General features: G+C 34.2%; 2 protein-coding genes across 4 annotated transcripts in view; both read left to right on the top strand.

The window, feature by feature from the left end:
* Window positions 1-7,653, top strand: part of LOC130805256 (DNA-repair protein XRCC1) — a 13,238-nt gene extending 5,585 nt beyond the window's left edge. Inside the window, exons 6-9 of one of the 3 annotated variants that reach the window (XM_057669945.1) lie at window positions 983-1,068; window positions 1,183-1,302; window positions 6,662-6,748; window positions 7,032-7,653. In XM_057669945.1, the coding sequence (XP_057525928.1) occupies window positions 983-1,068; window positions 1,183-1,302; window positions 6,662-6,748; window positions 7,032-7,382 (644 nt within the window). In that variant the 3' untranslated portion in view covers window positions 7,383-7,653. The remainder of the gene's footprint in view (window positions 1-982; window positions 1,069-1,182; window positions 1,303-6,661; window positions 6,749-7,031) is intronic. The other 2 variants (XM_057669947.1, XM_057669946.1) reach the window with 2 other exon arrangements.
* Window positions 7,654-7,977: 324 nt separating this feature from the next.
* Window positions 7,978-10,515, top strand: LOC130806280 (uncharacterized). The gene is made up of 5 exons (XM_057671289.1): window positions 7,978-8,116; window positions 8,209-8,340; window positions 8,415-8,572; window positions 8,680-9,892; window positions 10,059-10,515. The coding sequence occupies exons 1-3, from the start codon at window positions 8,046-8,048 to the stop codon at window positions 8,566-8,568; spliced, it is 357 nt and encodes a 118-aa protein (XP_057527272.1). The 5' UTR covers window positions 7,978-8,045; the 3' UTR covers window positions 8,569-8,572; window positions 8,680-9,892; window positions 10,059-10,515.
* Window positions 10,516-12,500: the final 1,985 nt, after the last annotated feature.

The following is a 12,500-nucleotide window of genomic DNA, read 5'->3' as shown; positions in this document are numbered from 1 at the left end:
ACAGAATTTGAAAAACTTGAGAAATGATCATAATTTCCTTATTTTAGGTCTAGGTAAAGAATCATTCTCTTTTTTTTTTTTTTCAGTTACTGGCCCTTCATAGCTGGCACATAAATGAGAATGCGGACTATGTGTTAAAGTGTAGTTAATTTGAAATTAGTGGCGAATTGAGGTCTTAGAGCCAGGAAGCTCAAAATACTTGATTGAGTTTTGTGGCATTCAATTGTCTTTGCAAGTTCAATATATAGACAAGAACTTTAACTGTGGTGCTAGCCTTTTACAGAATGAGGCAGTGGATCTATAATATAGTTATTACTCTGTTCTGATATGCCTTTTTTTTGCATTATGGTTTTCTATTCTGGTTGAAAGTAAATTTGCTCAAGAGAGATAGGTGCCTAATGGAGTAATATTGCTCTATACTTTCTAGTTTGTGCTTTTCCTACGATTTCGCTTTATTTGTATATTTGACAGCCATCCCACATTATCTCTTTTTGTCCTGTCTACATCCTCACTCCCTCTTTAAATCTCATCCACATATTGCTTCCATTTCACTGTTTGTCTTATATTCCCACTAAAATTCATAAATCAATCTTATCTACTTGTATCAAATTTAGAGAGACATTGGGAGTATGATGCTCTCTAGGGTTTCATGCGTCATCTCTAGTCTCTACTAAACCTTGCCAGGAACAGCTTCCACCCTCAGTGGGTTCCGATCGTGGTTTCTTTAAGTGTAAATCTTTTTCCCCTATTTCTTGCTTTTATTGAGTTTGCATAACCATTTTGTATTTATTTTGGGATTCATCAGATCATCTGCCAAAAGCCATCTAATAATTAATGTGTTCCACTTTCAGACAAGCAGCTCCAATCTTTTTTCTTTTTCTCCAAATTCTCACAGAAAATTATGATTTTTTGTCATGCTCATGAGCTAGGGCCTTATGCTCCTTTATAGTTCTGGAGGTACTTACTCTCTGTTTGCTTGCAGCTTGTGAAACATCCCAACCTAGTAAACCTCGCAGGCAAGGAGTGAAGGTACCTGAACTTCAACCTGATGTTTCCAGTTCACAAAAGGTAAGTCTGCATTTGATGTCTTGGCTACTTGGTTTAAATGGCCATATTTTTGAAGGCTTGCGTTACAATTGAACTGATGGTGTGAGTTGCCACTTTACTGTTTGGTTGTTTTAGGAATCAAGAGGCAACACATCTGAATTTCATAGAGACAAATTCTCTGTTTCCAAGGTGAAAAAATGGGCAGTTGATGATTTGCTCAAAACCCTGACATGGCTTGAAAGTCAGAAAGAGAAGGTACACTGTGATTTTCCGTTTATCTTAATTTTAGATGAGCAATTCAAGGAGTAAATTTGAGGGGGCTATCTTAGAGAGGAAGGATGGAAAGATTGCATAATCCATTTTCCATCCTTTGTTTTAGATGTGTCAAAACGATCGGGCCACAATTGAGTTAGAATAGACATATAACAAGGTTTGTATCTTCAATTATATGACAAAACACAAGGAAGAAACAAGTGAGTTGCAAGTTCAGTAAGCATAGAGACTCTCTATTCCTCAATCCTAATCCAAGATTTTAAGGCAAGACATCGTTAGTATGATGTTTCTGCATAATTCTTCTCTATCTTTTAATGTAATAATACAAGTGCTTATAATACAAGGTAAAGCATCCACTATAAGAAACCAACTAAGATAAGACTTCGTGAAAAACAACTTCTTGTAAAGAAGTTGCCCAACTTTTGTGTAATTTGCATTTGACTTGCATAACTTCATCTCACTTTTTCCCCTTTGCAAATAACCTCCGAAAGGAAGTTGTACAAATTTCCTCACGTCAAAAGGGGATGAATTCAACTTTGTCATCAACCTGTAACTTCTTTTGGAGAAAAGCATGAATTTTTGTAGCTTCTTTGTGAGGGAGTTGGACTCTGATTTTTGAATGCTTCCTTAAGGAGGAAAAGTAATAAAATTTAAGCAAACTACATAGCATTCACATGAATCGGTATGAGTAACCATCAATGGTTTTATATTTTTTGTGTCTTCATTTGACGTGCCCACCTTTTGCTCAACTTCCACTTCCCTTGTACAACTAATTTTAATATCCATTTTCTTATTTCATTATAAGTAACTTCCAAGGGAGCTAATTAACTCCTACATGACTTAATAGATGATGAAACTTCCAATTGAGATTGTAACATACTAGTCAGAATGTAAGTTCCATGTAGGTTCATACTTCATAGTTAGTTGTAACCTCCTAGATCTTGTAACTTTTTGATGCATTTTCGGTAATTTTATGTTGCACATCACTTTAAGGGTAAATGTAGTGCTTCTAGTGTGTAGCTCTTGTGTGTAATTTTATGTTGATAGAAGTAGACGAAGGTGGATGTGCTACTGACGGAGAAGAGAACGTGCAAGAAGACGAATCGAGGAGGAAGGATCTTTGAACATTTCTTTGAATTCGGTTGTAGGGATCACCAATCCTAATTTTAAAACAATGAAATTAGCTGGCAACCTTAGAGGGAGAAAGGTGATATTGATGATTGATCCTGGGGTCACCCATAACTTCGTGTCCCCGAAGGTAGTGGAAAAAATGGGAATAGAATGTGAGCAATATGAAAATTTTGGGGTGGTATAAGGGAATGGTCACGGAATTCTGGGGAAGGGCATTTGTAGACACATCTTGGTTAGTTTGCTGGGGTTGGACATCGAAGAAGACTTGGTATTAGAATTAGGCAATTCAGAATTCATACTTGGGGTTCAATGGAGAAGTTGGGATTGGTAGTAACAAATTGGAAAATGCTGACTATGACATTCAATTAGGAAGGGCGGGAGATTCGAGTATGTGGATAAGTAGGCTTGAGAAAATCGTTGATTTCATTAAAAGGTATGTTGAAAATTGTAAAGAAGGAAGGAGGAGTATGGGTAGAGTGTACCGATCTAGAAAGAGAAGAAACAACACCACGCACCCACGCATACCCCGTTTTCTACAATCCACCCTATTTCAATTTCACGAACATATTCTCATCCCAAATATCCCTACTCCTACAAGAAGCCATGACCACCATATCATCCTAAAAGACGAAACCAACCCAATCACTGTTCGACCATGTCATTACCCACATTTCCAGAAAAATGAGATAGATCGAATGGTTAAAGAGATGTTAACGGGGGGCATCATTCAACCTTTCATTAGTTTGTTCTGAAGTCTTGTGTAGGCTATAGAGCCCTTAATAAAGCCACAATACCGGATAAGTTCCCTATACCTATCACGGAATCAGGTTATCACCTAATCCGGATGCACCCCCAAGACATACACAAAACCGCCTTCCGCGCTGACGAGGGGCAATATGAATTCTTGGTGATCCCATTCGGCCACAAACGCCCCTTCCACATTCTAAGCCTTGATGAACGACATATTCCATCTAGTTCTGAGGAAGTTTGTGTTGGTAAATTTGATGAACTTTTGGTGTATAGTTGATTGAAGGAAGGTCACAGGGTGCATTTGTATGATGTATTGCTTAGCTTTAGGGAACATAAGCTATTTGCTAACGAGAAAAAATGTGAGTTCGGTATCCCATGGGTGGCGTACTTGGGCATATAATATCCTCCCAAGGAGTAGAGGTGTACGGAGAAAAGATAGAAGCAATGGTTCCTTGGCCAACCCCCTGAGAGGATTTTTGGGTCTCAGGAGCTATTATCGATGGTTTGTTAAGGGGTATGCGGTGATTGCTTTGAGGGTGACCGAACAACTCAAGAAGGATTCATTTAACAAGAATCCAGTAGCAAAATAGGCATTCCAATCGCTTAAGGTGGCTATGACTACTGTACCAGTGCTATCACTTCTAAACTTCACAAAGACATTTGTACTTGAAAAAGACGCGTCGACCCAGGGAGTGAGATCAGTTCTTTTGCTAGAGGAACATCCAATTGCTTTAGTAAAATTTTGGGGAAGAGGGCGAGTCTTAAAAATATATATGAGGAGTTATTGGCTATTGTGTAATCTATCCTCAATTGGTGACAATACTTGATAGGACGAAGGTTTCTTGTTAAAACATATCAACACAACCGTAAATTGCTATTAGAGCAAAGAGAAGTGGTAGTGAATCATCAAAAATGGATGATGAAGTTGTTAGGATATGATTCGCCATAGTCTACAATCCGGGAAAAAGAAACAAGGCAACAAACACCCTATCTTGTCGTGAACTAGCACAAACAAAGTTGGGTACAATTTTGTGTTCGAGTGGCATAGACTAGCACAAAAGTCTTTGTGAGCCTACTCTATATGTGACGACTCATACAAATGAAGATATTCTAAATTTTCCCTTGTATGTGTACCACCAAATCTTCATAGGTAACATCCAAAAATTGATTTTAGAATTCAAGAGGGAAATGATCAAAGAGATTGAGATTACAGATCATGGACTTCTCAATCATTTTCTTAGAATTAAAGTTGATCAAATTTCCGAGAAAATCTTCTATTGCCTATAGAAATATGCTGAAGGTCTATTAAAGAAGTTTATGCTAGAGAATAACAATCTTGTCACAACCCCACTTCAAGTAAATGAAAAGTTATGCAAGGATGACGAGAATGAGAAAGTAGATGAAAGAATCTACGAAGCATGATAGACAACTTTATCTTTCTGCAACAAGTCCAAATATTATGTTTGCAACAAGTTATGTATTAAGACTTATATACAAAGTCCTAGCTAACTTCACCTAAGAGCAAGTTATGTATTAAGACTTATACAAAGTCCTAGCCAATAATCCCATCTTTCATTGCAAGAGAAAGCATATTAATCTCAAGTGTCATTTTGTCAGAAAAGCTCTGAATAACAATGAAGCTAAACTAGTTAAGCGTGATGGAGAAGATTAGTTAGCACACATTTTCACTTAAGTGCTTCCAAACGGGAAGCTCTGAGGCTTACTTGGAATTAAGACCAAAAGTCTTGAAGAGGATTGTTAGCTAATGAGACTTTTAGCGAGGTTTAGAGACCTTTAGTATCATTGTAGACTCTTGGTATTACTAAAGTAGATGTATAAGTCCAGATTCATAAAGAACATGAAGAGTTAAAGTTATTATATGTTTCCAAAGGTTGTGACTCTTTAAAAGTCAACATTATTAGTAGGCCACTTACAACTCCTTATAAAGAGACCTTGTACTCATCTTTTCATCACAACATATACAATCTTTCTACTACTTTAGTCGTCTTCTTTTGTACTTCCCAAAAGACTTAATTATTTGCTTACGTAAATAAGGTTAATGTATACAGCTGGTAATGTCAAATTGTAGTAGTTTTACTAGAATTTTAAATTTAAGTCAAAACCAAAATCTTCTATAGAAAACTAGTAAGCTATATTAGCCTAAAAAAGCTATCCAACACAAACCAGTCATAGCCTATTATACTTTTAAAATTATTGACAGATGGCACAATCACAATATACTACTTTTAGCTTTGGATCCATGTGTCAAGTGGGTTCAATTCAACAGCCTCATTTGTTTTTCGTTGTTATACATAGCAAGTACATATATTTCTAAAGATTTAGGATAGTCTATTGAGGTTGAATTGGACCCCATTGTGATGAATGTGCCTCCGCCCATATGCCCGGAACTCGTCAATTGCGGGCTTGCAAAATTGTGATATCACAATAGCAGTTCTAGAAAGAAAGTAGCAGCAAAAAACCAGAAAATAAGGGCAAATTAGTGGAACAACTAAGTACAACTACTGTTCCACCCCTTTAGCATTACCATTATTTTGACAGAAACCAACAGCAATAGCCTTTAAATATAGGGCTATGTATAGTTGATCTCTCTCCGTGTTTGCATTTTTTTGGAGAAAGATACACATTACACTTCGGCATGCACTACATTCTACATATACTATCAAGAATTTGGGGTACATGTGGATAAAGTTAGAAATTAAGGATATTGAAGTGCCTATCAAAATAACAAATAAAAAGAAATTGTTCAAGTAGTATTTTCGGAATGGTTCTTAACAAATTACTCTTTTTTCAGATTTCATTGTCTTGTTCACCAACTTGTCTTATTGATTTGCAACTCTGTTCGTCCAAACTATGATCTGTAAATGTATCAGTAAGGTCTAGTGTAATCACCATAACCTTTGCTTCATTGGTTTTCATCTTTTCTTTCTAACCTTTCCTCCTGCTTGCTCTTTTCTGTCTGGAGATATGAAGGTTATAAACTTTAATAATATGTTCATTAGAATTTTGGAATATAACCTTGGATTTAAATAATGAACTTGAGCTTCTCTAATAGTGGCCAGGATTGCTTTTTTTAGTCTATATGCTCAACATCCCATAAAGAGAAATAACTGATTTTTTCCTTCATACAAATTACAATTTACAAATCACCTGTTTTAGAACACAAAGTGAAATGCAAAATTTGACAATGCATCATCAAATTAGTTTTGCACTATACAGCTCTTGTAGCCTTTCCCAGCTCAAATCATGTTATTAAATATGTTGGAGGATAGAAGATTTGGAAAAACAGTAGCAAAAAGAATACTTATGTTCTTGTTCCGCTGCATACTTGTGTATAAATCTCATTACTCCATGCGAACAGTACAGGAAATTATGTGTAGTTTTGAAAATGATGGGATAGCGATCATCATCTTTCGGTAACTGATAATATTATCTTTTTCAGCCTGAGCCAGGTGAAATAAGGAATGTAGCTGCCGAAGGGATCTTGACTTGTTTACAAGATGCCATAAATTTGCTTGACAACGAGCAGGTATGTACCTGCTATGGGAACGAAGCACTTGTCCCATAATATTTATCTTCACACTTTTGACTTATCATCCTAACAAACTTACCTTTATCTTTTCTCCTTTCTTCACTCGCTTTTAATTTTGTAATTGAGTTTTTAACTTTCCTCTGCTTCTTTGGACTTCCAAGTGAATATTTTGGGATGGACGGAGGATAAGTACTGAAGTTGACTTCCATCTGGCTTATATGAAAAGTGGAAAGTTTAACAATTTACAGCGGCTTTTCTTCTCTTATATGGTGTTTTTCAGGGTTTGCAGCAATTGACTGAACAGTGGGACATGGTCCCTCACGTGGTTAAAGAATTGATAGAAATTGAAGGTTCTGAAACATCCACAATTTCCAAGAATGATCTACGTCAGCAGGCTGTTGCATGTAAGAAGATTTATGAAGAGGAACTTAAGGGAGCATGTGTTAATGAGATGAGCCGAGAGCCAAATTCTAAAGGCCGCAACACAGATAAAGGGAAACATCGCTCGTCTATTGACAGAGCGAGCAATTCATTAAATTATGACAGTGATGAAACGATTGAAATGTCAGAAGATGAAATTAATGATGCATACAATAGTTTGGCTTGTAAACTAAGGGAGACAAAGGGGTAGTTACTGTTGTTTTCTGGTAGTCATAAATCTTTACATCGTTAATTCTGGCTATTCAATTGAAAGAAGTTTTTGTTTGTAATGAGAAAGAAGGTTACAGAAAAAGTCATGCCTCTCCCACCCATATTTTGCAATTGAGCTTATTTTCCCATAAAATAATTTGCCCCATATTCAAGTATAGATGCCATTTAATCTTGTCCTTAATTTAAACTATCGTTATATGAGAATTACGAGAACTAATTAGTCGGATAAAAAGTATAATTTTTTACTAAAAAGGTGTTCCTTATAAGCAAAAAAGTTATAAGTAAAAAATACAAAACAAAATGACAAAAATGTGTTGCTTTTTACTAAAAAATTGTTATTTTTAAAAAAGAAGTGTTACTTTTCAAAGATTAATAAACAAAAAAAAAATGATAAAGTAAAAAATAAATATTACTTTTACATAAAAAAATGCTACTTTAAAACAAAATTATTACTTTTTGACAAAAAAATTAATACTTTGTTTTAAAATAATATATATTTTAGAAAAAAGTAATACATTTTTGCTTAAAAGTGTTATGCCCTTTTAATAAAAAGTATTATTTTTTAACAGGTTGATTGGTTCTTACGGTTCATGTACAAGCTTGTTTTTCACCCGAACAAGTTAAAGGCGAAGAAAATCAAGATATGGAACAGGAACAACATTTTCCCAAAACAAGAGGGAAAAGAATAAAAACTGTTGCTTCAAAAAAGAAAAGGTAAGTCTTGTTTAACAAGAGGGAAAATCAAGATAAAATGTTGCTTTCTTTATAAAACGTGATGCTGTATTCATAAAATTGTGATGCTTCAGTGTTGAAGTAGCTGCTACTACGAGAGTAGAAGATAATGAGCAAGATAAAGGAGAAGAAAATCATGAAGAGGAACAACCTTTGCCGAAAACAAATGGGAAAACAAAAAAAACTGTTGCTTCAAAAAAGAAAAAGTAAGTTTGTTTTTAAATGTGATGCTTTCTTAATACAATGTGATGGGTTATATGAAAAATTGTGATGCTTTCAGCGTAGAAGTAGTCACTACTGCAAGAGAAGAAGATAATGAGCAAGATAAAGGAGAAGAAAATCATGAAATGGAAGAGGAACAACCTTTGCCAAAAACAAAAGGGAAAAGAATAAAAACTATTGCTTCAAAAAAGAAAAAGCAAGTTGTTCAATAAAAATGTGATGCTTTATTTATAGAAATGTGATGCTTTATTTATAGAAATGTGATGCTTTTATAAAAAGTTGTGATGTCTATCAGAACCATGATACTTCATTTGTTTTTTTAGAGTTCAAGTAGTTGCTGCTGCAAGAGGAGAATACAATAAGGACCATGAAGAGAATGTGCCAGAAGTGAACGTAAATGTGGGAATGGAAGAAGAACCTCCATTACCAATAACTAAACGAGAAAGAGTACAAATTGTTTCTTCTACAACAATTCCAAAAAAGAAGTAAGTTATAGACGTAGATGCTTTTGCATAAAATTTTGATACTTCAATGTGATGCTTTCTACATAAAATTGTGATACTTCAATGTGATGCTTTGTTTATACAATTTTGATGGGTTACAGGAGAGAAGGTCAACTTCATATGCTCTCATCTCCTTCTCAAATCGTTTGTTTGTGTGATAAATTGAATGATAAACAAAGGAGAGTTGTGAAAGAAATTGGTTTTGAAGGATTGCTTCTGTTGAGAATTAAGATGTCTTATCATGGTATGGCTAAGTACTTTATCAACCAATATGATGTCAGTACTTCAGTTTTCATAGTCAATCAAAACTGCAAGTACACTATAACTGAGTATGATGTCTGCGATATTTTTGGCTTGCCGTTAACTGTTAATGATGTTATTAAATGAACTAATTCAAGTGAAGATATATCTGAGTATGATTTATTTGAGGCATGGCTACAAAACTAGATTGTGTTGGGGCTAAAGATATATCTGCTGAACAACTACTTTCCAAAATGTTGTTGGAGTTAATTGATGGATGCGATGATTTGAAAAGGTTCTTTGTCATGTATGCTTTGATTACATTTTTGGCTCCCAATACGAACTGAATTGTTGATCTTAGTATGCTTAAACCATTGGTTGATGTTAATGAGATAAAAAGTCTTAACTGGTGTGGTTTAGTGTTTGATAGGTTTAGAAGTGGCTTGGAGAGATGCCAAACAAAAATTTTGAAAAATATTCCTTCATGTCTAGCTATATTAGAAATTTGCTTTTACCATCGAGTTAGCTCTCTAGGTATTTTCCATCATCAAGGTTGCCCTTAATCAAACATTGGACTTATGAGACTTTGAAAAAAAGGGCACAACTTGAGTTGAAGGCTAGATCCTTTGGATTGGATGATTTCAATAAAGACACATACCCAATTTCAAAGAAATTAAGAAAGAAATTGCATGATGATGAGGTGGAGCTAGATGATAATGGAATGTATCTCAGAATTCCTATTCCCGATGGCTTGTTGGCATTTTCTGAACAAATTCATGATACAACTGATGATGTAAGTAATATTATTTTTAACATTTAATTATTTATGAAAACAACCAGTAGCACATTTTAAAATATAAAGTAGCAATTTTTTGTCTATAAAGTAACACATTTCATATAAATTTTTTGTAAGAAGTTTAAATAAAACTGTTTTTTCTTATTATATTCTTTTTATTAAGGAGCTTATGGAGGAAGTTAGCAAGGTGAAGAGGAACATGAAAATTGTTACTCAACATCATCTTTCAAAACTGTTGAAGTTAAAGGCAAAAGGCAATCATGCACAAGATGTCGGACAATCATCAAACTCTCCAACACTATCACAATGATATTCAGACCCAAAAGTGATGGAGGAGATTGATGAGATTATGGACAGGATAAGAGTGGTTAAAAAACGAACAGCCGACATCGACTTACCAAGGTTTGACCTGGGAATATCAGATCTTGAGAAAACACCTTCACCAGCACCGAAGTTGACTGCCAAGAAGAGAGGAAAAAAGAAAATTTGAGTTTGTTTTGATTCCATGTGTGATGCTTTCAACATAGAACCTTTATGCTTTCAACACAAAACTGTGATGATTCAACAAAACATTGTTATAAAACTGTGATGTTTTGTTTGTATGATGCTTTCTACTTCAAACTTTGCTGCTTTTTACAAAACACTTTGATGCTTTCTGAATCAAATCTGTGTTAATACAATACATGATACACTACCATTTATTTTATAAGTGTGATGCTTTCCACATAAAATCGTGATGATTTCAACAAAAACTGTGATGATTTCAACAAAATATTTGTGATAAATTAAATGATAATGACATTAAAAATAAATTAGTCTACATATAACTAATTCTAACAATTACAATGTTAAAATAAACAAAAATTAGTCTAAAGGCAATTATCCACTTCATAGAATACAACCTACTAATGTTAAAATAAACAGAAAGTAATCTACATACTACTAATACTAATGATTAGACTATTTCTCTAGAGAATCAATCAGAAATTAGTTTACACTCTGCAACTGCTACACAACTCCAAATATAATTGTTCTTCTGAATCAGGGATTCAATCATTTACCACTGTATTTCATAAACAAGTCACCTGCAAGATTTAGTGAACAAAATATTTATGTTAAATGTCTATATGTGGAAAACAGAAACGTTTAATAATGAAAGTATCACTATTTATCAAAGAAAGTACCAACATAAAATTCAATATTTATCAAAGAAAGTACCAACAGAAAGTAACACTTTTATATCATATTGTACTTACTTACTTTTTCTTATGTGGACACGTACGACTATTGTGACCTGCAACTTTGCCACAAGTTTTACATTGTCTTTTGGTCACACTTTGCTCCTCTTCATCTTCAGTATCCTTTTGTTTTGGATCTTTTTCTTTCCTCTTGCCTTTGTTTAAAGATTGTTTAGGGTTTTGAATTGTAATTGGTTTAGGAGCTTCACAACCCACAAACTTTTCTAACTCTTGACGTTTTGTCTTCTCAACCCCACGATTATTTTTTGCTAATAGCTCAGCTGAATACAACTTCATTTTCTGCAAAAGTTCAACCAAATCATCCTCATCATCTTCTGCCAAACTAATGCATCGATGCACCTCATTCCAAACATCTCCTAAAACACCTTTTCTAGGTTCCATAGCATTATTACCATCCAATAATGTGCCATCATTACATAGACAAGTGTTTTGCTAGTATCTGTTGTCCACCTTTTCAATATGTAAGGTTTTTAAAGTTAACAAGTGAAGCACCTACTTTCAAATAACGTCCTACTTGTTCTTTCCACATCCTATATGAACTTATTGGACCTTTATTCAAGTTCAAATTGTTCATAATGTATCTTTTTTGTCCAATGTTTAAACTAGATGGCCCTTTTAAATGTTGCCTAGAAATAGATGAGGTAAGAATGTGGCTATGAGCTTCAATAAACTTAAAAACCCAATATTTACCCTCTTTAGTCCTTTGAAAAACAATTTTTGCATAACAATCTTCACGAGTTACAAGCCTTCTTCTCAATGCACCTAATTTCTCTTCCCTCATCCCTTGTTTATTACACAAATAGTATTTAGATGTAACAACACCTTTATAGACTTTTTCAGTCCCTGATCTAATGTCAAAACCACAAGCCTTAGCATATGTTTCGTAGAATTTCACCCCTTCTTCTAATGAATCAAAAGTCAAATGCAATACCGGTATCAGATTTTTCTCACAATGAGGGATGAACAATTTACGATTAAGATTATGACTAGGTGTACCCTGAAACACAATACCAGTAATATTGTTTTCAACAGAAAGTAACACGTTTTCAACATAAAGTAATACATTTCCAACACAAATTAACACCAAATGTATTATTATCGTCATAAATAAACTTACATATAAGTGTTCACTTAAAGAAGGTACGATATTACAGTCACTTATAGGTTCAAAAGGATTCGTAGAAGTTGGTGGATCATTATTATCTTGCAATGCAACCTAAAACAAAAAGTAAGATATTTTTGTGAAAAAATCATCAACTTTCCTAGCCAAAAGTAACATTGTTATCACATTATAATGTATTATTGATAAATAAAGGCTTACCATGAGTTGACTTGAAGAATTTGCA

The sequence above is a fragment of the Amaranthus tricolor genome, chromosome 2 (genome assembly GCF_026212465.1).
Source record: "Amaranthus tricolor cultivar Red isolate AtriRed21 chromosome 2, ASM2621246v1, whole genome shotgun sequence".
NCBI classification, from domain to species: domain Eukaryota; kingdom Viridiplantae; phylum Streptophyta; class Magnoliopsida; order Caryophyllales; family Amaranthaceae; genus Amaranthus; species Amaranthus tricolor.
The sequence above is the reverse complement of the archived record's forward strand: the minus strand, read 5'-3'. Positions and strand labels throughout refer to the sequence as shown.

Bases quoted from the DNA above. Each gene is read 5' to 3' on its own strand.
- LOC130806280 (XM_057671289.1), top strand. From the start codon at position 8,046: ATGGAACAGGAACAACATTTTCCCAAAACAAGAGGGAAAAGAATAAAA. The intron at 8,117-8,208 runs GTAAGTCTTGTT...GTGATGCTTCAG, and splicing joins GTTGCTTCAAAAAAGAAAAG to TGTTGAAGTAGCTGCTACTA. The intron at 8,341-8,414 runs GTAAGTTTGTTT...TGATGCTTTCAG, and splicing joins GTTGCTTCAAAAAAGAAAAA to CGTAGAAGTAGTCACTACTG.